Source organism: Sphaerodactylus townsendi, linkage group LG15, assembly GCF_021028975.2.
Source record: "Sphaerodactylus townsendi isolate TG3544 linkage group LG15, MPM_Stown_v2.3, whole genome shotgun sequence".
Lineage (NCBI taxonomy): Eukaryota > Metazoa > Chordata > Lepidosauria > Squamata > Sphaerodactylidae > Sphaerodactylus > Sphaerodactylus townsendi.
The window spans coordinates 38,997,745-39,019,787 of record NC_059439.1 but is presented as its reverse complement, the minus strand read 5'-3'; the positions used below and the strand labels follow the sequence as shown (position 1 = coordinate 39,019,787).

General features: G+C 54.5%; 2 protein-coding genes and 1 non-coding gene across 3 annotated transcripts; all 3 read right to left on the bottom strand.

The window, feature by feature from the left end:
- Nucleotides 1-756: 756 nt before the first annotated feature.
- Nucleotides 757-10,562, bottom strand: CD68 (CD68 molecule). The gene is made up of 6 exons (XM_048516431.1): nucleotides 10,448-10,562; nucleotides 7,066-7,661; nucleotides 5,954-6,073; nucleotides 3,026-3,098; nucleotides 2,630-2,797; nucleotides 757-1,634 (listed from the first exon to the last, which is right to left on the bottom strand). Exons 1-6 carry the CDS (start codon nucleotides 10,488-10,490, stop codon nucleotides 1,495-1,497), a joined length of 1,140 nt encoding a protein of 379 aa, XP_048372388.1. The 5' UTR covers nucleotides 10,491-10,562; the 3' UTR covers nucleotides 757-1,494.
- A 3,105-nt stretch (nucleotides 10,563-13,667) lies between these two features.
- EIF4A1 (eukaryotic translation initiation factor 4A1) lies at nucleotides 13,668-21,238 on the bottom strand. The gene is made up of 11 exons (XM_048517802.1): nucleotides 21,130-21,238; nucleotides 19,624-19,672; nucleotides 19,369-19,501; nucleotides 18,830-18,969; nucleotides 17,911-18,079; nucleotides 17,250-17,359; nucleotides 16,687-16,830; nucleotides 16,103-16,240; nucleotides 15,605-15,694; nucleotides 15,194-15,273; nucleotides 13,668-14,470 (listed from the first exon to the last, which is right to left on the bottom strand). Exons 1-11 carry the CDS (start codon nucleotides 21,150-21,152, stop codon nucleotides 14,326-14,328), a joined length of 1,221 nt encoding a protein of 406 aa, XP_048373759.1. The 5' UTR covers nucleotides 21,153-21,238; the 3' UTR covers nucleotides 13,668-14,325.
- Nucleotides 17,456-17,592, bottom strand: LOC125445381. The gene has a single exon (XR_007246301.1). It is a non-coding gene; the product is annotated as a small nucleolar RNA SNORD10 (small nucleolar RNA).
- Nucleotides 21,239-22,043: the final 805 nt, after the last annotated feature.

Genomic DNA, 22,043 nt, shown 5'->3' with positions numbered 1-22,043 from the left:
ATTGAAATCCTGCATGGCTATAAACAGACAGGGGTACTGATAAAGAAAGGCAAAGAAAGGCAAAGAACAAAGAGCAAAATATAACAGAACAGCAGGTATCCTCCAACTAACTTGGGGAGAGAATTTCAGCAATTTGTCTACCTCCTAATCTGGTTGTGCAGTGGAAGTGCAAAATTCCCACTGTCCCGCAGGTGAAAGTTACCACTTTGTTTATTCCCCTTAGGAGCAGGAAGCAGCAATATTTCAAGGTAGGGCACAACAATTAGTCTGTGCAACTGATGGGTTTTCCTCCCTCCGCTGCCAGAGCAGAAGAGCGCCCTGGGCAGCAAGCCAGGGGGAAATGGCCAAAACAACAATTAAGGCCTCTTGTGCTTTGCTGAGAAGGAAGACCCAGGTGAAATCGTTCCCATGGACAAGGCAGCAAAGCCCAATCTTGTGCGCAGGCACTCAGAAAGCCATCCTCAGTTTTGTTCAGCATGGCTTACTCCCAGGTAAGTGTGCAAAGGATTGATACCTACAACCCTGTGCATGCTTACTTGGGAGGACGCCCAGTGACCTCACTGGGATGAACTTCTGTGTAACTGTAGTTGGGCGGTTATAATAATCCCTTATCTGTCCACTAGAAGAATTACCATATATACTCGTGTATAAGTCGACTTTTCCAGCACATTTTTTGTACCGAAAAAGCCCTCCTTGACTTATATGTGAGCCACCCACTGCTGCCACTGTCGCCCATTGTCCCTTTCACTCACTCACTCACTCACTCACTCACTCACTCACTCACTCACTCACTCACTCACTCACTCACTCACTCACTCACTCACTCACCCACTCACCCACTCACCCACTCATCTTTTCCTTTCCCCGCAGGCTCTGAGGCTTAGCTTTAGGGAAGCTGCCGATCGGGCAGTGTGTCTCTATGATTTTCTTAAAAGGGCAATGCTCCAAAGATTGCTTAAGCCTGCTTTGGAGTTACCACCTTAGACTTATACACGAGTCAATACGTTTTCCCAGTTTTTGGTGTTAAAATTAGGTGCCTCGACTTATACACTTGTCGACTTATACACGAGTATATATGGTATCTCCATTACAGCCAGATCATCTTGGACACATCTGAACTTCTGGTGGCTTCAGTTCTCCTGCAAAACACACTGTCACATACCCAAACGAACAAACACAAATCTGATATGTATTGTCGAAGGCTTTCACGACTGGAACCACCGGGGTGTTGTGGGGTTCCCGGGCTGTATGGCCGTACACGGAAACCCCACAACACCCCCGAAATCCGATCCGTTCTGCTGCCTCTCTCCCCTCCGTTCTTTCAATCCCCAGTCAAAGCAACAAATACAAAAATGGGATGCGTCCAGCAACTGAGGAGACTGGAGCAATCCAAGCCGGATGGTGTCTTCGAGACCCGCTGCAGGAGAAGGGTCCAGATCCGGTAGTTCGCTCTTCCTTTGGCCAAGGTGATTGGCACAGGCAGGCCGAATCTCCTTAGAGGGTTTGGTACCCCACCTGGCTCCGCCTGCGTCCGACGGCATAAGCCACGAGCACAATGACGATAAGAAGGACAAGGACCACGACCACGATGATGACCACGACGGGTGAACGTCGCTGCTCCGTACAGACCTCAGCTGGGAAAGGAACAAACGTGTCAAGGGGGCTGCATTTTCAGAATGGTGGCCGTGGGGAAGACCGGCCTGCGCTTGGTTCTCGGCGCAGGAGGGGAAAGCGTGGCAACCGAGCACAAAACTGCTGGTGGAGGGCGGTGGGTAAAACCAGTGGTAAAAGACAGGGTCCTGCGTTGGGGTTAAAGGTCAGGCTGGGAGCCGGTCTCAAGATGGTTGGGTCAGAGGTCAAAGTTTCACCAAAAGTATCTGCAAACGTTCTAGCAGATTGGATGAGTGTTCAGCAAGCGTCAGTGCACCCTGACCTGGGTGGTCCAGGCTACTCTGGTCTCACCTGAGTTTGGAAGGTAAGCAGGGTCAGCCCGGGTTGGAAGTTGGATGGGAGACCACCAAGGATGCTACACAGGCAGTGGCACACGGCTTCTGTTCGTCTCTGACCTTGAAAACCCGTAGGGGCCTCCATAAGCTGGCTATCCTGATTCAGTGGTGGGATCCAAAAATTTTAGTAACAGGTTCCCATGGTGGTGGGATTCAAACTGTGGCGTAGCGCCAATGGGGCGGGGCAGAGCACGATGGGGGCGTGGCCGGGCATTCCTGGGCGGGGCTGTGGCAAGGACGCAGCCGCTGCGCCGGTCCTTGGGCAGGAAACGAATGCACGCAGGCTCAGGCTGCCACGCACGCCGGTGCACCTCCTGCTAGACTGCTTCCAGTTCTGCGCGCGACTGCTGAGAGGGGGGGTGTAACTAAGGCAAAAATCACATGGCAAAATCACCAATTAGTAACCCCGTCTCGGCACACACAAATAATTAGTAACCTACTCTCGGGAACCTGTGAGAACCTGCTGGATCCCACCTCTGCTGATGATGCTTTCCACCGCATGCAAGCATCTTCTCAAGAGACTAAACACTGGGGGGAATGCCAGGAGGAATCCACCATGGGTGACTTGGCCTGCTCCTTTTAAAAAGATTGAATATGATTGCCGGGGCGGGGGTGGAGTTTACCTTCCCCAAACTCTCCACCTTGCAGCTCAAAGGCCTGGACCCGTTCTTTCAGGACCTGAAGTTGAAAGCCGTCAGCGAGGGTCAGAGTTCGGTTCTGGCACTGATAACTGTGTCCAAGGGAGGTTTCGAACTCTCGGAGAGAGGAAGAATCTGCTCCAAAGGATGTCTCTGAGAAGGCAAAAGGGAAGACTGGAGGCACTGCATTCCGGCTTATAACTTGCTCAAAGGTTGGATTCCAGGTGAGTGCCCGTCACTACTAACGTCACCCCCGCCGTTCTTGTCACTTCAGCTCATCATGAGTGGCAAAGGAGCCCCCCCTTCCCCGGAGCCTTCCTGTGCAAGAAACGGCAGCAGAGGCCCCTTCAAGTCACAGCCCCTCCCCCAAAAATGCCTCACCTGTAGCTTGTAAGAACTGGTACGTCAGGTTGGCCTGGACTCTGGTCAGGTAAGATGTCTTTTCGGTTTCATTCTGCAGAAAAGAAATCGGGGTGATGCTCCAGCCTGGTCCACAGCGAAACATCTGGGTTCAGCCATGGCCACCTGCCATGGCCGTCTTTCCAGCCACGGGCCCAGCCAGCTCCAAGACTCCTTCCAGAAAGTGAGTCAGCCAGGAGTCCTTCCCTCCCTACCAGTCAGGTGAACTTCTCTAATATGCCAATAAAGGTATCACGAATTAATTAAAGGTCAACTTCCGACGCCACGAGGCTCACTTGCCTGAGTCACCTTCAAGCTCAAATTGTTCTTTGTTGTGGAGCTAGATCAGTGATGGCGAACCTTTTCGAGACCGAGTGCCCAAATTGCAACCCAAAACCCACTGATTTATCGCAAAGTGCCAACACGGCAATTTAACCTGAATACTGAGGTTTTAGAAAAAACAGTTGGCTCCGAGGCGCATGTTACTTGTGAGTTAGCTTGGTGAAGCAACCGTGCAATGTTTCGAATGGATGAATCACGACCCTAGGAGGGTTTACTCAGAAGCAAGCCCCATTGCTAGCAACCGAACTTACTCCCAGGTAAAGGATCATGCCCAGGCCAGCCTTGGGGTGTGTGTGAGGATGTGTGATTTTCTGCCCCCCCCATGATGAACTCTGTGCATGCGTGCCCACAGAAAGGGCTCTGAGTGCCACCTCTGGCACCCATGCCATAGGTTCGCCACCACTGAGCTAGATGCACACGGGCCTCAAGGGGTTAATGGAAGGGGCAGATTTGGGCCTGTCCTGATGTAGAAAAAAGGTTGCTGAGCACGACCCCGTGGCTAATTTGACCCGTGACCTCCTCTTGAACCCGTGTCCTGTCCTCCAAGCCACAGCGTGGACCTGCTCCGTGACGTTTCAGGCCAGCCCATGAGGCTGAGTCAGTGGCCGTTTTAAAAAAGCCCCCAGACTCTGTGCCCAGGAAGGGGAAGTTTTGTTGCTGATATGCCAGTTACACATCTTGGTGTAATCTGCTCATTTAGTATAATTTCTTTGGCATGCGTGAGTCACTGGCAGGATGGATTCTGACTCGCCTGGGGAGGGCCCCGTTCAGGAGCCGGGCATGCGCGTCTCCTGGGGCAAAGGAAATGTCTCCGGAAGCAAAATCCTCTGTCAACAGGTGGGAGGCCCTTCGTGCAACACCGTGAACTTGTGGAACTCAGCGCCACAATTTGTAGAACTCAGCGCCATTGTGGAACACAGGCCTTAACACACCTCCATTCCTGACTTAACACACCTACCCATATTCATCCCACCTGCCTTAACGCACTCACCTGCCTTAACACACCTCCATTCCTGACTTAACACACCCTAACAGCAGCAACGGCCGTTAATTTATGTGACTATAAAAGATCTATGTCCGTGGTGGCGAACCTATGGCTCTACAGATGTTCGTGGACTACAATTCCCATCAGCCCCTGCCACCATGGCCAATTGGCCATGCTGGCAGGGGCTGATGGGAATTGTAGTCCACAAACATCTGGAGTGCCATAGGTTCGCCACCACTGACTGTGATTGCTGAAGGAAATCAACCCATGATTGGTTGTTGTGGTTTTTCCAGGCTGTGCGGCCGTGGTCTGGTAGATCTTGTTCCTAACATTTCCCCTGCATCTGTGGCTGGCATCATCAGAGGTATATCACACAGAGAAGATGCCAACCACAGATGCAGGCGAAACGTTAGGAACAAAATCTTCCAGACCATGGCTGCACAGCCCGGAAAAACCACAACAACCAGTTGAATCCCGCTGTGAAAGCCTTTGACAATACTACCCGTGACTGTTGGCTTTATTATTTTTGGCCATGTGGACACATGAAGCTGCAAACCATCACTCCACCAAAGTCAGCGTTGTCTGAGTGGCAGTCGCTCTCCCAGGTTCTTTTTAACTGGAGAGGTTGGTGCATTCAACCTGGCTTCGCCGATTTGTCTCACTTGCTGCTGGGTCGGGCATGCGCCAGGGAGCAGAGGCTCTTCCTCCAAGCTAGGACCAGAGGTGGGATCCAGCAGGTTCTCACCAGTTCCCGAGAGGGGGTGACTAATTATTGGTGTGTGCCGAGAGGGGGTCACTAACTGGGTCTGCTTTTCCGTTAGAAATCCCATTAGGTCCAAAAATCCTAAAGTCCTGTTGTTTCCTATGTGGCTGGTTAGCGAAGGTCGAAAACGGGATCATTCTCCCTGTGGGGCTGTTTTAAAAACATGTTTTAGAAATAAGGTAAAGTTCCTTGTTTAAGGAAAGTCTCCTCCTTTTGATTTCTAGAAACAAAATTAAGTATTTGAAAGTATTAAGTATTCGACAGGAAGTCAACTAGAGGAGAAATAGTTGTTTCTGTTGGCAGCAGACGATAGGACTTGCTATAATGAGTTTAAATTATGGACAGAAAGATACCAGCTAGAAATTAGGAACTTTTTTTTTTACAGTAAGAGTTTTTTACAGTAACAGAGAAATTATTAATGCCCCGCCCCCGGAATGCCCCGCCCCGCCCCGCCCCGCCCCGCCCCCGTCGTGCCCCGCCCAGCCCATTGGCGCTATGCCACTGTTTGAATCCCACCACCATGGGAACCTGTTGCTAAAATTTTTGGATCCCACCCCTGGCTAGGACCCCTCTCCTCCATATGCTTTGAGAGACACTTGGACTACACATGAATTAAGTAAAGAAACCCCAGCGGATAATGGGGGGCTGGTCTGAGGGCCACTCATGCCCTTCTGGACTCACCAGGAGCAAAAGCATGGCCGCTCCCAGTCCGGCCAACAGCCAGAAGTTCAGCCAAGCTGCCCCCGGCCACGCACAAAGGCTGACCACGGAGGCTGCCTCTGGTTCCACCCCCACCGCCCACCACCCCAACCTCAGGCACCTTTTTGAAGATGAAGATGAGGAAGCCCTCTGGGAAGCGCAGCTTGATGGTGGCGGCTTCTCCGGAGCAGGACCCCGAGGCGTTGGTGTGGTTTGGCTGCAGCGCAAATGTGCCCCAGAGCTGCCAAAGGGAGACAGGTCAGAATTGCCGTGCTGAGCAGTCAGTCCTATTTGAAGCATGAAAGGCAGCCTCCTCCAGAGGTGGGATCCAGCAGGTTCTCACAGGTTCCCGAGAGGAGGTTACTCATTATTTGCGTGTGCCAAGAGGGGGTTACTAATGGGTGATTTTGCCACGTGATTTTTGCCTTAGTTATGCCCCTCCTCTCAGCAGTAGTGCGCAGAACTTGGAGCAGTCTAGCAGGAGGTGCACTGGCGTGTGTGGCAGCCTGCGCCTGCGTGCATTCGTTTTCCGCCCAAGGACCGGCGCAGTGGCTGCGTCCTTGCGACAGCCCCGCCCCCGGAATGCCCGGCCACGCCCCCGGAATGCCCCGTCCTGCCCCATTGGCGCTACGTCACAGTTTGAATCCCACCACCAGGGGAACTATTACTAAAATTTTTGGATCCCACCACTGCCTCCCTCCCCCACATTCTAGCTGGTTCTAGATTTTGGGGGTCCTAAGCAGAGAGGGCCCAAAACCCTCCCCATGTCCCCCCTGCCCGCCACCAGCCCACCAGGCCTTCCTCTGCCTGCAAACCCGCCCAGACACCTTTATCTTGTGGCACCCCTTGATGCTGGGCAGTGCGTGTGCCAGGGAGCAGGTGAGTGGTAGAGTCACAAGCAGGTGTGTGTGGTGGTGGTGGTGGGGAGGCACACTGACAAATGGCAGAGGAGCATGTGGGCAAGAATCCTGTGGCAGTCGGCCCTGGCAGTGCCCAACCTCAGCGTATGGTGATGACAGCTGTCCATGTCTGCCAGGCCAGAGAGACACGCCATGTCCACGTCTGCCAGGCATTCGGGCTCCCATCGTTCCTTGCTTGACCTCCCAGCAGAGCAAAGCTTCTGTGCCTTGATTCCCTGCCCTGAGCATCCAAGAGCCTCGGAGCCTGGCTTCTCCTGCTAAGCCAACCCGCACCTAAGCTACCTACAGCCCCCTCTTGCCCCCTGGGGCTTACCTGGTGCTTAGTTTTGCTGGTGTACGTTACTCGGAACTGGAGCCCCGCTTCCAACCGTAGGCAAGGGGTGGAGCCGTTCTTGACCATGTAATTGCCCACAGCCACAAGGGGAGTGTCTGTGGGCAACGGGGCTGTGGTGACCACGGCGGGAGGTGTGGTGTGGTTGGCGTGGTGGTGGGCCGTGGTGTGATTGGCGGGGTGGGCCGTGGTGTTACTAATTGGAGTGGTGGTGTGAAATGGAATGGTGTGATTGGTGGGGTGGGCCGTGGTGTGATTGGTGGGGTGGGCTGTGGTGTGATTGACTGGAGCGGTGGTGTGAAATGGAATGGTGTGATTGGTGGGGTGGGGTGTCGTGTGGTTGGCTGGAACTGTGGTGTGGTTGGCTGGATGCGTCGTGGGATGGGGCGTGGTCTTCAGGTGGTGAGTGGTGGCGTGGGGCGTGGTCTTGGTAAAGGAGGGCACCAGCGTGGCTGCTTTTTTCTTGCGGGGACAACGTGGGTCTGGCAGGTCCGTGCCAGAGCATGGCAAGGCCCCAGGGGGACCCAGCCGCTGCGTGAGGGGCTCTGGTGCCTCTTCATCCCGCGCAGCCGCCCACACTAGAAGGACACCAACAGAGAGAGAGTCAGCTGACCTGTGAGCCCATCAGTGGCCTTGGCCCCAACCACGGGAGGGGCAAAGCCACAGCTGTGGCTGTGAGTTAGCAGGCCTGCACTTGACCTGGTAAAAGACTTGCCCATCTTATCTCTCTTCTACCACTGCTGGAATTAGGGCCCACAGACGTGTACAAACCAACCAGGTACAAGAGGCAGCAAATGCAGAACAGACACCTGTCTCCACGCTTGTGCAGTTTGCTGCCGGAAGATGTAGCGGTGGCCACTGACATCGGCAGCGTTTAAAGGGAAAGATTCAAGGTCTATCAGTGGCTACTAGCCGTGGTGGCTAAAGGGAACCGCCGCATGCAGCCAACCCTATAATCCCAGCGCCGAGGGGCAGCACTGGGGCAAACCTCAGTCTCCGTGCCCACTCGTTGGCCCACCATGGGAACTGGTTGACCGCTGTGTGAGTCAGGGGGCTGGACTGGAGAGGCCGCTGTCCCTATCCAGCCGGCTCTTCTGTTATTGTTTAGTAACCTAGAAAAATCTGCAAGGTTAATGCAGCTGCAAATTCAATGTGGTTGAAAACCTGTCCCACCAACTTCTGCACTGCGCCAGATTTGTTAAAATCAGGTCCAAATGTACCAATTTATATCCTCTTTTCCAATCTGGATTGCCAGATCTGATTAGGTTATCTTTATTGTTGAATAACTCTGACCCTGGTTTATCTATCTATCTATCTATCTATCTATCTATCTATCTATCTATCTATCTGTCTATCTGTCTGTCTGTCTGTCTGTCTGTCTGTCTGTCTGTCTGTCTGTCTGTCTGTCTGTCTATGTACGTATGTATGTATGTATGTACGTACGTAGGTATGTTATGTTTAAGTTGGAATGGTTATCTCAGTTCTTTCTTGTATCTGACTCTCAAAATAATAAAAGGAGTGTCTGTAGCTTTAAAAGGGGGGGATTTCCTCCGTGGCTGTTGCTAGGCAACCGGCACATTCCAGGCCCTCAGTTTCTGTGAGCAAAGGCCAGGGGAAGGGGCGTGGCTCCTCCCAGGCCTGTTTTGGCCTTTGATTGTGCCTTACTTAGGCCAAGCCTGGACTGTAGGGTTGCCAGCTCCAGCTAGGGAAATTCCTGGAGTTTTTGGATGGGAGTTTAGGGGAGGGCTCAGCAGGGTATGATGCTGTGGAGCCCACCCTCCACAGGGACAAGAAGGGGCCAAATTATCTCTGTGGTCTGGGGCTCAGTTGGACTCCTAGGAGATCTCCAGGTCCCATCTGGAGGTTGGCAGCAGCCTCTGCATCAGTTGACACCATCTGACTCATGTGACTCAACTTGGCCCGGCTGCTTCCTCCTCTGCCAGCCACGGGCGCAGGAACGCCAGCCGGCTCTTGGCCCCCCAGCTGCCGTGGCCCTCCTCACTGCGGAGGAAGCTGGGCTGTCAATGGAGTGAATCAATAATACCCCTGTTTCCCCGAATATAAGACATCCCCTGAAAATAAGACGTAGTAGAGGTTTTGCTGAAGTGTGAAATATAAGGCATCCCCCGAAAGTAAGACGTAGCAAAGTTTTTGTTTGGAAGCAGGCCCGACAAACAGAACACGGAGAAATAAGGCCATCCCGTGAAAATAAGACATAGCGCATCTTTGGGAGCAAAAATTAATATAAGACACTGTCTTACATTCGGGGAAACACGGTACATGTAGCTGAGGATGGGAGGGAGAGAAAAAGCTGGTGAAGGGATGAAGAGAGGATGGGGGCGGGTTGCCTGGAGGGCGGGCTCAGTGCGGAGTGGGGACCCACGGGAAAGTGGACCACCACCCCACAAGATCTGAAGGGCTCTGCTCCCAGCAGTGCGAGTGGTCTTGGTCCAGTAGCCGGCCCCACACAACTGGGGCAGTTTTCATATGCAGAGGCTGCAGGGAGTGGGGGGGGTGTGTGGGGGCGGGGGGGAATCTGAAGACAGCCGGGCAGGTAAAGGTAGATTGGCTGTTTGTTGGGAAGGGGGGAAGGATTGCCAGGTTAGGAAACCCCTAGAGATTTTGGGTGTTGAATCTGGGGAGGGGGGTTTGAGGCAGGGGAGGGACTGCAGAAGTGTATTTGGCCCTAGGAGAAATATGGTGGCCAACTTCCAGAAGTGGGATCCAACCAGTTGTCACCACTTCTCTAGAAGTGGTTACTGATTTTTTCTGAGTGCCGAGAAGGGGTTACTACAGCAACCTCCCTGCCCATTAGGGACTGGAGGTGTGTGTGTGCGGCGGCGCCACTGTTTGAATCCCACCATCGGAACCTGTTATTAAAATTTTGGGATCCCACCACTGCCAACTCCCAGATGAGGGCTGGAGCTCAGCTAGAATTGCAGCCGCTTCCTCAGGTCACGGGAATCCACTTCTCTGGAGAAAATGTCTGCTTTGGATTTCGGACTCTGCGACATGCGTCCTTCCCCAGACTTTGCCCTCTCGGACTTTGCTTTTCCCAACCTGGAGCTGTTGTGGCCCAAAGTGGGAACTGATTTGTGTAGCTGGGATGCAAGGAGATCCTCCAGCCCACACCTGGAGGATGGTAACCCTAGCCGGCGAGAAGAAAGCCGGACAAGAGGAGAGGCTATGTGAGCTTTCAGGACAGAGAAAGGAGGAATGGTGGGTGGGTGGGGGGTGGAAATGGGGGCAAATGTCTTGCGGGTTCTTACTTGCAAGCCGCTCCCCCGCCCTTCTCCTTTCCTTCTGCTGCAACCCCCCCCACAAGCCCCCTCCAAAGGGACCAAGGATCTCAGGTCCAACCCACCTGTAAGGAGGCCGCTGCTCACGACCCAGAAGAACAGATGCATCGCGAATCGTGGCAGGTTCGTCTCTCCTGGGCCACGTCTTCCTCTTCTGTCTCCCTGAGAGCCTCTGCTCTCCTCTGCCTTGTGTGTGTGTGTTGGGGGGGGGGGGCGGGGGGCGGAGGGCGTTTCTTCAATTAGGGAAGGAAATGCAACTCGCTGACCTGACTAGCAAATGACTCAGTTGGGTTCAGCATTGCCCAACACACGTCGCCATGGGACCCAGGCGGGGGGGGGGGGGGGGTGGTTCTATGGGGACCTGCTGACTGAGCACCATTTGGGGCAAATTGGCCAGGGGGAGGGGCGTTACCTGGCTTGGAGCAGAGACCCACTGGCTGATAGGGGAAAGCTTGCAAATAACGGGCAGAGAAAGGACCGAGCCATGCGTGGCAGGTGGCACGACACCTGTTTGGCTGGTGCCAAGGAGAACGTGGAGTCCCCTGCCCTTGTTTGAAGCAGTGTCCTGGGCTCCGATGGTCACCTTGCCAAGTGGGCCCCAAGCTAGCAGTGGGAAAGGAGCCCCTTTGGGGTGGGGGGGAGGAACTTGGGGGCGGCATCTGGCTGTGCCTCACAGAGGAACTGCGACTGTTGAGTCAGCAGCTGCTCCTTCCTTGTCTTTGACCATCGGAAGATCTGATCTTCATGTGACGGGAAGAAGTTTCACAGCAGAGCGGTGGTGGTGGTTGTGGTGGAATTTCACCTGTTGCAGGCTAGACCGAGGGGGGCGGCTCAGTCTGAAAATAATCTCTGCCCCAAGAAAAGCAGCATATCAGGGAAGCCCCCAGACTCACGCCATACGCCCCGTCACAATGTTGCATGGTGGAAGGGACAGTCCCGCAAGGTCTTCCCAGCAGAGGTCAGCTCCTTGCCCAGTACTCTACAGAGGACAGACTGACAGACTCTCATTTACTTTCATCCCATCTCCTCTTGCAGGATCTCCAGAAGTAGTTTTCCCCCAACCCTTTTATCTCTGAACCTGCCACCATCCTTAAGCTACTGGACTGCTGGTTGGGTGAAAAGGGCCATCAGGCCACAGCCAACTTTTAAGTCACCCCACAGGGTTTTTGAGACAGGTGTTCAGAAAGGGGTTTCCCACAAGTCTGCCTCTGCAATAGCTGATCTGGACTTCCTTGGTGGACTTCCCCAAGTGCCTACCCAGCTTGGCCTTTTGAGATTGGACCAGCCAGTAATTGAGCTATGACCTCCCCGAGGTGGATTCTAATCTGGAGAACTGGGTTTGTTCTCCTGCTCCTCCACCTGAGTGGCAGAGGCTTATCTGGTGAACCGGATGTTTCTCCACTCCTACATTCCTGCTGAGTGACCTTGGGCTAGTCACAGTTCTCTCAGAGCTCTCTCGCCCCCACCTGTCTCACAGGGTTGGGTATGAATCCAAACTCTTCTTCTCTTAAGCCCCCTTGGCCTGCTTAGCTCAGTCACCTGCTAAGATTTCTTACAACCAGCACCTTTACTTAGTAGTAACAAGCCTTTATTGGCATAAAATAAACATACAAAATAAGCATACAAAATTTGCCCATTATTGCTCACAATTATAGACACTGGTACTAAAATATATACATGGTCCTTCTGTAACTATAGAACATTCCTTCAACTAAGTTGACTCACTTAAAGGTCATCGGATACTTACAGAAGGTAGAAAAATTACTGCTGGCTATATGTGGTCATAATACATAGACATTGATTGGTATTCATCTAGACTTACGTCTATTATCTTTAGCAGAAATTTTGCTACATTCTCTCACACTGTGGGATCCATGTTGTTCAAAAGCATAGGTATCTTAAGAGCATCGGTTAGATTGTTATACAGAAATGGGATAAGTGCAGATTGTGACATTCTGGTTTTTGCAAACCTTACGCAATGAAAGAGGGTATGATCGAGTGTCTCCACCTGACCCATATTGCATGGACGTAGCCTCCTCTGTTTGTCAATTTGTTGATATCTGCCATAAAGCAGCATAGAAGCACCTTTACTTGAGAAAGCAGGCCAGGCCTTCGGCACCATTATAAGGGGCTTCCGCAGCAGAGCCTACACACGAGGAGACTGCCAGCCATGAAGTTGCACCCTTTTCCAACGTGTTGCAGAGGCCTGCCAACCCAGAGGAGGACAAGAATAATTTCCTTTGAAGTGGCGGGCGTTTGCGGCAAGGGGATCTAGGATTCCGGGGTTCTCCCAACGCAGGACTGGAAGAGGAAGGCCGGCACACACCTGTTCTCCCAGAAGCCTCGGCAAGATGTACTCCCTGTGGACCTCTTGTTTGCAGCACAGTCCAGCCTCTGTTCTGGGGGCCCCTGACCTGCTGGAGGGCACAGCATCTGATTCCGGCCTGGTCCTTTCACAGCCTGGCCAGGGAAATGCAGGAAGCCCCAGGCGAGCAGCGTCTTGGTTGGTTCCAAGTGGAAAGGCTGGGGAAGGGACGGCCACTCCGGCAGGTGAGGCAAACCCTCTATCCTGACCCATCAGTGTTCTGCTATTTTACAAAAAAATGTTGACAGAAATTTTTCTCTTTCTCACAAAATTAGAACCAGGGGGCATCCATTGAAAATGCTGGGGGGAAGAATTAGGACTAATAAAAGGAAACACTTCTTCACGCAACGTGTGACTGGTGTTTGGAACATGCTGCCACAGGAGGTGGTGATGGCCACTCACCTGGATAGCTTTAAAAGGGGCTTGGACAGATTTATGGAGAAGTCGATCTCTGGCTCCCAATCTTGATCCTCCTTGATCTGAGATTGCAAATGCCTTAGCAGACCAGGTGCTCAGGAGCAGCAGCAGCAGAAGGCCCTTGCTTTCACCTCCTGCTCGTGAGCTCCCAAAGGCACCTGGTGGGCCACTGCAAGTAGCAGAGTGCTGGACTAGATGGACTCTGGTCTGATCCAGCAGGCTCTTTCTTATGTTCTTAAGGCCCTTGCTTTCACCTCCTGCCTGTGAGCTCCCAAAGGCACCTGGTGGGCCACTGCGAGTAGCAGAGAGCTGGACTAGATGGACTCTGGTCTGATCCAGCTGGCTCGTTCTTATGTTATTAAAAGATGAACAGAAACCTGCAGTGAGTGTCGCTAGAGGGCGGGGGGTTCTTGACTAAGCACCAGCCTGAGCGGGCAAAACCACACTGCAAAGCGTCGCCCCCTTTCACACACACACAGGAAAAAAAAATCACCCAAAGCAAATGAGTTTCTCAAGATCACCTTTATTTTGGTCACTGTAACTTTCCTTTTGAATAAATAATAGCTATACAAAAAAAAGTAAGGTTGCACACACTAATTTTTTGCCATATGAAAAAAGGTTTTTTTAATTTTTCTTTAAAAAAGCACGGTGGGGAAAGTCTAGTTTTCATATGGAGAACATCTTGGCAATTATTTTATTTTTTTGAACCATTGATTGTTAGGCAGGGAGAGAAGAAAACCACGTCTCTTAGTGAGGTAGGTTTTTAATTCTCAAGCTTTTTTTTGTTAGCACCACAATTCCGGCAATTCCAAGGACTACAAAATCTCTCATGTTGTGGAGGGGCGACCCGGCCGGGAGGGGGAAGAGGGGAAGCCGGAAGGCTCCGAGCTTTCTGACCTGCTTCCCACACCTGACCTGAGAGGGTGCCCAAGTAGGGGTTGATTGGACAACTGAACTACAAGATGGAGGTCGCGAGGGAGGGAAGGTCGGAGAAAGACAGAAAAAGCGCCAGGAAAAACACTAAAAAGGTTTCATTTTGCCTCCAAAAAAGTGACATTTATTCAAAAGGCAAGAAAACTCAAAAAAAAATAGAAAAGGGGGGATTCTGTGCCCAGTGGGGGGTGGGCGGGCACAGCGTACCCCCCCCCCCCCAGAGGCAGCTCAGATGAGGTCAGCCACATTCATGGGCATCTCCTCAATAGAGGTGTTGTAAAATGTCTCAATGTCACGAAGGGTACGCTTATCTTCTTCCGTCACCATGTTGATGGCCACGCCTTTCCTGCCAAATCGGCCCCCTCGGCCAATCCTAAGGAAGAAGAGAAAGAAGTGAAGCCGCTTGAAAGGGACTGGAGCCTGCAAGAAAAGGGGGAGGACCCCAGCCTCCACAAAAAGGGAATAAACTTAAACACCCAATTTTCAGTAAAATAATGCTGAATAAACTTTCAATAATGCCCTATCTTACTTCTTTGTTTAACGTTAACTATCGAAGAGCCTACAGCCTACTCCGCTACAATGCCCTTTCGTCTAACTATACCAACGGGATTTATAACAAAGTACCAACTGAGGGCAGAATTTGCAGTTGTCAAATAGGAGGTGTTGAAAACTCGGAACATATATTATTTGAATGCTCATACTATGATGAGATACGTTGGATGCTTCTGTCCTTTGACCAGACAAACACTCCTTTGGCTAAGAAAGAAAAGGTTAAAATACTGTTATCAGATACCAATAAAAATCTAACGTATTCTGTTGCCAAGTTTGCCTGGATATCAAGTAAAATCAGGAAGGCCCGACAGAGCTCTACTGGCTCTGCCAGCTAATCCTTATTATTAATTATTATTAGACTGACCTTCCACTCATTATCTTGAGCTGATGTTCTGAGTTCCTGAGGTCTATTATCTGTATTTTGTTAACTGTTTTAATCTGTATATTTGTAATATCTGTAAATTTTATGATTTTAATTCTTTTGGATCTTGCTGGTCAATGACCGTAAATAAACTATGGTATGGTATGGGAACCTCCCGCTCACCTGTGAATGTAGTTCTCCCGGTTGGTGGGCAGGTCATAGTTGATTACCAGGGACACCTGCTGCACGTCAATCCCACGAGCCTGAAAGAGGGGGCGGAGTTAACAACAGTAAATCCCACAAGCTTCAGCAGCAGTTGCGCAAGCCTGTATGCGCAGGAGAGGTGCCAGTGGGTGGCCACCATTTGTGGGCAGCTGTTACGTGACTGGGCACCCTGTTGACTCCAGCCTGGAAGAACAGCCTCCTCCATTCGTGTACCAAGGAACTACAATCTGCCAACAGCACGGTATCAACTAGACAGAGAGGGAATCTCCTTGGAGGACCGGGACTGCACCTCTGCACAAGAGGAGTCCCGGTTGCCCACCCCACCCCGTTAACCCTGTGATGCCAGGAACAGCCAAGTCCCAAACTCACCAACAGGTCTGTGGTGATCAAGACACGGCTGGAGCCAGAGCGGAACTCTCGCATGATCACATCTCTCTCCTTTTGGTCCATGTCCCCGTGCTGCCAGAGAGGGAACAAGAATCATCGTTGGTCTCCAGTAGCCACACCAGGGATAGCAAACACAGGACCCTCAACTCCTTCCCCTGCAGTTCTCCAGCATGGCCCGAGCTGTTCCTTCAGAACTCTGCTTGCCCACCTTCTCTTCCGCTGTGCTAAGTTCTGACAACGTCCAGCCACAGCACCCAAAAGAGAAAGGAAGAGGCCCTGCGACCTATTTGCGTTTCCTTCCCCTGCTGTGTCTCCCAGAAAAACCAAATCACCCAGAATTTCATGGACTCAGCTTGCCTCAACTTTCTGTACCTGGAACCAGCTCTCCTGCCCTCGTCTGTAACTCCTGGCAGGACTCAGCGGAATCCCCCTAGAGCGGCCCTCCCCTCCCAGGTGGTCTTAACGGCCACTGCCACTCACCATGGCTGAAACAGTGAAGTCCCGGGCGTGCATTTTCTCCGTGAGCCAGTCCACCTTCCTCCGAGTGTTGATGAAAATGACCGCTTGGGTGATGGTGAGGGTCTCGTACAAGTCACACAATGTGTCCAGCTTCCACTCCTTGTCCGAGAGAAGAGAATAGAGATTCAGGGGAGCCACCCCTCGACTTCCCTGGCTTTCTAGTGACACAGCTCAGTAGGAGACTCTGGCCTAACCTGTACCCCAATGTCTGTTGAGGATGCACAGAGCAGCTAAAACTCCTTTGCAAATCCCAACTGAACACTAGTGGGAAAAATTTGAGCTTCTCACGGGCGTTCTTTTCCCAAACAGTCCGACAATTATAACAGCAGCCGAGCGTTCAGAAACCGGGTCTGCTTCTGCTGTCCCAGAAATTAGACAGGCAACTAAGAACCTGCACCCCTCTGCCACTGGGAAGCTACCCTTGCTGCAAGCTGACTTTTGCACCCAGCTCTGATTTGCCAAGCCAACTCTAAAAGGCTGCCGCTCAGAAAAATCTCCTGCCACCCCTCCAGAGAAGCGGCGCGACAAGGCCTGGAGACCCTTACCTCCCTCTCCACGTTGATGTAAAACTGCCTGATCCCCTCCAAGGTCAGCTCTTCCTTTTTCACCAGGATCCGGATCGGGTCCCTCATGAACTTCTTGGTCACTTCCAGGACATCCATGGGCATGGTGGCAGACAGCAGCACCACCTGAAAGAGGGACGAGGCCGGTCATGCAGATGCTCCCTGTAGCACTGCAACCGCAGGGCAGGCTCCCGCCCACCAAGGGCCAACGCTCCGCAGACAAATGCCTCCCTGCTACGGGGCAGGGAAGAGATCTTTGTATTGTCGACGGCTTTCACGGCTGGAATCACTTGGGTGCTGCGTGGTTTCCAGGCTGCATGGCCGTGTTCTAGCAGCATTCTCTCCGGATGTTTTGCCTGCATCTGTGGCTGCATCTTCTGAAGATGCCAGCCAAAGATGCAGGCGAAACGTCCGGAGAATGCTGCTAGAACACGGCCATGCAGCCCGGAAACCACACAGCACCCAAGATCTTTGTATTGCTCTTGCTTTGAATCCCCAATCTCCTGTCTGTGCTTTGGAAGCCCCCCCCCTCCACACACACACACCTGTGTGTTCCCGCTCAGCTTCTGGAATATGTCGTAGATCTGGTCCTTGAAGCCCCGGCTCAACATTTCGTCTGCCTCGTCCAGCACAAACATCTTTATGAACTTGGGTGCTGCAGAGTGAGAGTGAGAGAGAGAGAGAGTGAGAGAGAGATGAGCTGAAACTCTTAAAGGGACTGGACGCTGTGTAGCCAACAGGCCCTGCTACTGTTCTCAGGCGACTTCTCAGTTGTGATCACTGTGCCTGGCACCCAGCAGCCTTTCTCCAGCACGGCAGAACGCCGGCTGGGAGGGAAACGGGGTTTGGGGGCTCAGATGACACGCATGGGGTTGATCATCACAGAACAGCAGAAAAGAAGAGGATACCCTTCCTAGTCATACAGCAATGTCACTAGAAGTTGCAAACATCCAGCACCCAACTCACACCAGCTCGAGAAGAAACTAAGTTTCCCCCAGAACACACTGGCTAAGGCAAGGGCCTGCAGCTGGCGGCTCTCCAATTGGCCATGCTTGGCAGGGGCTGATGGGATTTGTAGTCCACGAACATCTGGAGAGCCGCAGGCTGCAGACCCCTGGGCTAAGGACTTCACTGAAGCCTCACCCAATCATCTTTCCTATAAACGCTAAACCCAAATCAAAGGTCTCTAAAGGCCAGGATACTTACACAAATACCTCCTGTTCAGCATGTCAAAGACCCTGCCGGGAGTCCCAACGATGATGTGGGGGGCTTCCATTTGCAGCTTCTGGACTTCTGCGCGAACGTTTGTCCCACCTATACAGGCGTGGCAGGAAGCCCCCATGTAGTCTCCCAACGCCATCACCACCTTCTGGATCTAGGGTGAGCAGAGGAGGCGAGGTCAGTGCGCCCACTTCACCGCCACACCGGAGCAGCCCCCAAACAACAGCCAGCCATATTCCCCCCCCCCCCCCCGGATCCCAGCAGAGGTCTCTCCAGACAGCTCTTGTCCCCCCAGCATGAACCAGTAGCAGTCACAGGGATTGCCCTGGGATGAATAGGGATGGCTACTCTGCCCCTGCTAGATTTAAGAGGGACACCACCGCAAAGGTGCCTCTCTGCCCAGTTAGCAGGGGAAGATAGGAGGAGAAAGACCTCACTTTAAAGCTTTGGAGGACATAAAGGATTTGTGACAGCCGTTCCCAGAAGGATCAGACCCTAGCGTGCAAAAACCCTCAGAAGAGGAGCTCTTCAGCACTCTCTTTAAGCCACACAGCCCAGGGCAAGTTGGGATTCGGAGACCCCAAGCCCTCTGAGCAATGCAAATTGGGTGGCACGCTAGCGGCAGGATTCTGGCACCCAAGAAGGCCTAGGAGGATGAAGGTGATAAAGGACAGGACATCCATCAAGCTGGCTATGAGAGGCCTCTATGCCTTGCCAGCCAGATGTCAGCATTAGCTGCTGCCAAGAGCGCAAGTTCTCCTTACGAATCCGCGCTAGACAAATGACAATACAACCAGCAAAGAATGCTGTGTCACAGGCAGCTCAGACACTGCCCTGGGGTAGTTGGTTGCACTCCCCCCCCCCCACAGTAATTGTGCCAGGTCATGCCCCCTTTGCCTCTTACCTGCTGAGCCAGCTCTCTCGTGGGGGCCAGAACCAGGGCCTGCGTGGCCTTCAGGTCCAGCTCAATCTGCTGCAAGATGGAAATAGCAAACGTGGCTGTTTTCCCAGTTCCAGACTGGGCTTGGGCAATCACATCGTACCCTGGGTGAGAGAAAGAGGGAGAAGAGCAGGTCGTACGTGCATCGAGCCAGTGCCGAAGGGAGTACCTGACCTGTCCCCGCTCCTCCTGAAGGCAGGTCTCTGGAACACCACCATAAAATCAGCTGCAATTGGGAGGTGCCGCAGGTGTTCCCTGGCGGACACAAGGCGCCTGCCCCCTCTTCAAATGGCCCAATGAGCAGAGACCCCGAAGGAATGGAGGGCGGATTCCCCCATGGGAGGTAGGCAAGAGAACTCCCCCTCTTCCTCACTCTGGAGACCTACTGGCAGTCGGGGGCTGGGCAAGTCAGACTAAAGAGCGGGTATCACTTTTTTGCACCTGCCAGTTTGCTGCCCTGCAAAGGAAGGGTGTGTGTGTATGTGTGTGTGTTTCTGTCTCACCCTTGATACAAGGGAGAATGGCTCGCTGCTGGATGGCAGAGGGCTTCTCAAAACCATAAGCGTAGATTCCTCGGAGGAGGGACTCTGAGAGATTCATGTCATCAAAGCTGTCCACAATCTCATTCCAATTGCTCTGTGGGGGAAAACAGGAACGATGCGTGAGCCCTTGCCTGGCTCCACCCCTTTGAAAAGCCCCGCTGCAGGCCCCCCCCCCTCGCCCAAGCGCAACCCCACTTGTGCCCTTTATGCGCTTACCTCAATGACACCATCGGGGTCCATGCCTTCGGGGCCATTGTCTCTAGATCTGAGAAGACAGACATCCAGGCACTCAAAAAAACAGGGATGTAAGAGCGTATTGCTCCAGCCCCCTCCCCCCCCAGCCATCTGAAGCTCACGCAGAGGCACAACAACGGTCCTCCGGATCTAGCAGAGGTGCCCTCTTCACCCACCACGGGGGCATCACAGAAACTGCAGACCAGGCTCCTCCTCCCGTTCCCGAAGGATCAGGGTCTTGGGGCATCCCTGCAAGGGCCAGCCCACCCACCGCATCCCCCGCCCCCCCGGTTGTGGCCCTGAAGCTGGCTGGGCGACGTTGGGACAGGGCCTGTCCTACCTCGCAGGGGTGGGGTGAGAGCAAAATGGGCAGAAGGGCCACCGTCACTTCTTTGGGCGCCCACCAGGAAGGAGGGGAGCCGCCCTGTGGCCGGGAGCCCCCCCCAATCCCGCCCCTCGGTCCGGGAGGGGGCGCCAGGGCCCCCTCCGCGTGCGCCGGGCGGCCCCTCCTCTGCTGCGGCCCTCCCGCCTCCCTCCCAGCAGCCAGAGGCTCCTCCTCCTCCTCCTCCCGCTCTCCTTTGGCCGCAGGTCCGTGACGTCACGGCCGCTGAGTTCCCGGATGGGAAGCGGCAGGACAATGGGCAAGGAAGAAAATGGACGCGCCCGAATTGCGGGGGAATATGGGAGGAGCCTTAAGGCTCTTCATACCCCCCTGAATTAACACCCCGAGGTGGATCCGTCCAAGGAGATTCGCGCGGCGGGGACACAGCCCCCTCCCGCCGGGACATACCAAACGCCCAAAAGCATCGGGGGTGGGAAAAGGAGGAAAAAAATGGAAGGGACCATCGCGGCTCGGGGGGGGGGGAGGGAAGATAAGGGGGGGTTGGAAGGAAAACGAACGCGAACTTTGCCTGCCCAAAATGGCTGAAGCAAAAGACGGGGCGGGGGGGGAGGAGGAGAGGCGCGCTAAGGAGCCGCCTCCGCCGGGATCGGGGGGCCGATGGAACGCGCCGATCCCCCCCCCCTCGCGTGATCGCGGGTGGATCGTGCCGGGGCACCCCAAAAGGCGGCGGGGGGGTTGTGAAAGAGCAGCGTGCTCTCAGCCTCCTCAAAGGTGGCGTCACCCGCAGGAGGCCCGGAGGAAGCGGTTAGTCACCCGGCAGGGCGCCCGGGCCCGCCCGCTCTCCTCTCCCGCCCCTGCGGGTGCAATAGCCTGCCCACCGCAGGGAAGGCCCGGTCGTCGAAGAGGCATGGGGGGGCGGGCGGCGGCCCCGGGGCCACGTGGAAGGAGGGAGGCCGGCGGATGGGCCTCCCTCTCAGGGCGCCGTCCGGGGCGGAAGCGGCGCTCGCCTCCCCCCCCTCCACGAAAATAGTCGGGTCCGCCGCAAGACGGGGAGGGGGGGGTCACGGGAGCGATGGGCCCGGCGGGGACGCGCCGCCCCCTCCCCCCCCGGTGGGCTCCCCTCCCCGGCGGCGTCGCGCACTCACCGACTCTCTTGACTCGCAGACATTCTGGGGAGAAAGTCTTGGCCCCGCCTGCCTCGCGCCACCTTATAATGGCCCCGCAGGCCCCGCCCACTGGCGCGCGGTCATTGGTCCGCCTCCCTGCGCCCGCCTTCCCCTTCCGCGCCTGTGGTTGGCCCGCGCGGCCCTCGTCTCCTCTTCTTACACCCCGCCCCAACCGGACCGGCTTCGCTCTCATTGGGCCGCCCTTCGCATCACGATGACGCCACCGCCAACCGGGGATCGGCCGAAGGGCGTGACGCGAAGGAGCGCGGAGGCCGTGATGACGCAGCAATAGCGCCGGCGAGGGATTGGCCGGCAGGCGGGCGAAGCGACGGCCTGGCCACTGGAACGCGTCCTCGCGGAAGGCTGAAGCCCACGGTGGTGGGGCCTCCGCCGGGGCCGAGGAGGCCTGCATGGCCCCGGAGGCAACGTGCCCTGGAAGGACCCGTTCATACACACGCACAGACACGTGTAGGGGCCCTCCCCCGCCTCTCTTTCCCATCGTTCGAGGTTGACAGGGCCCGGCTTTCCCGCCCCTTATCCTCACAACCGCCCTGCGAGGTCGGCCAAGCTCGCCGTGGGACTGGCCCCTCCCCGACAGCCATGCAGAGGCGGCGCTCGGGCATGGGCACGTGTCCAGCAGAGCCGCTCCGTTGCCAACGCCGCCATACGCGCCCCCCCCCCCCGGCAGGCGAAAAAGGGCGGGCCGTCCCTTCCCTGCCAGGGCTAGCCTGGAGAGGGAGTGCAAGGGTGCTCGGTGGACCTTCCGCCCAAACGGGAGCCGGCGGGGGTGGAAAACTGCGAGGTCCGCCGGGTAAGCCCAGGTTAATGTCCCCAGAGGGACCCCCCCTGGGTACTCCCTACTCTGGCCTCCCTGCGCCAAGGGTCGCCGGGGC

Coding starts and splice junctions, on each gene's coding strand:
- CD68 (XM_048516431.1), bottom strand. CDS start 10,490: ATGCATCTGTTCTTCTGGGTCGTGAGCAGCGGCCTCCTTACAG. Junction 3,099..5,953: donor TCATCTTCATCTTCAAAAAG/GTGCCTGAGGTT, acceptor TCTTTTCTGCAG/AATGAAACCGAAAAGACATC. Junction 2,798..3,025: donor CCAGTTCTTACAAGCTACAG/GTGAGGCATTTT, acceptor TTGCCTTCTCAG/AGACATCCTTTGGAGCAGAT.
- EIF4A1 (XM_048517802.1), bottom strand. CDS start 21,152: ATGTCTGCGAGTCAAGAGAGTCG. Junction 16,831..17,249: donor AGCTGAGCGGGAACACACAG/GTGTGTGTGTGT, acceptor TCCCTCTTTCAG/GTGGTGCTGCTGTCTGCCAC. Junction 15,274..15,604: donor TGATCACCACAGACCTGTTG/GTGAGTTTGGGA, acceptor CCCCTCTTTCAG/GCTCGTGGGATTGACGTGCA.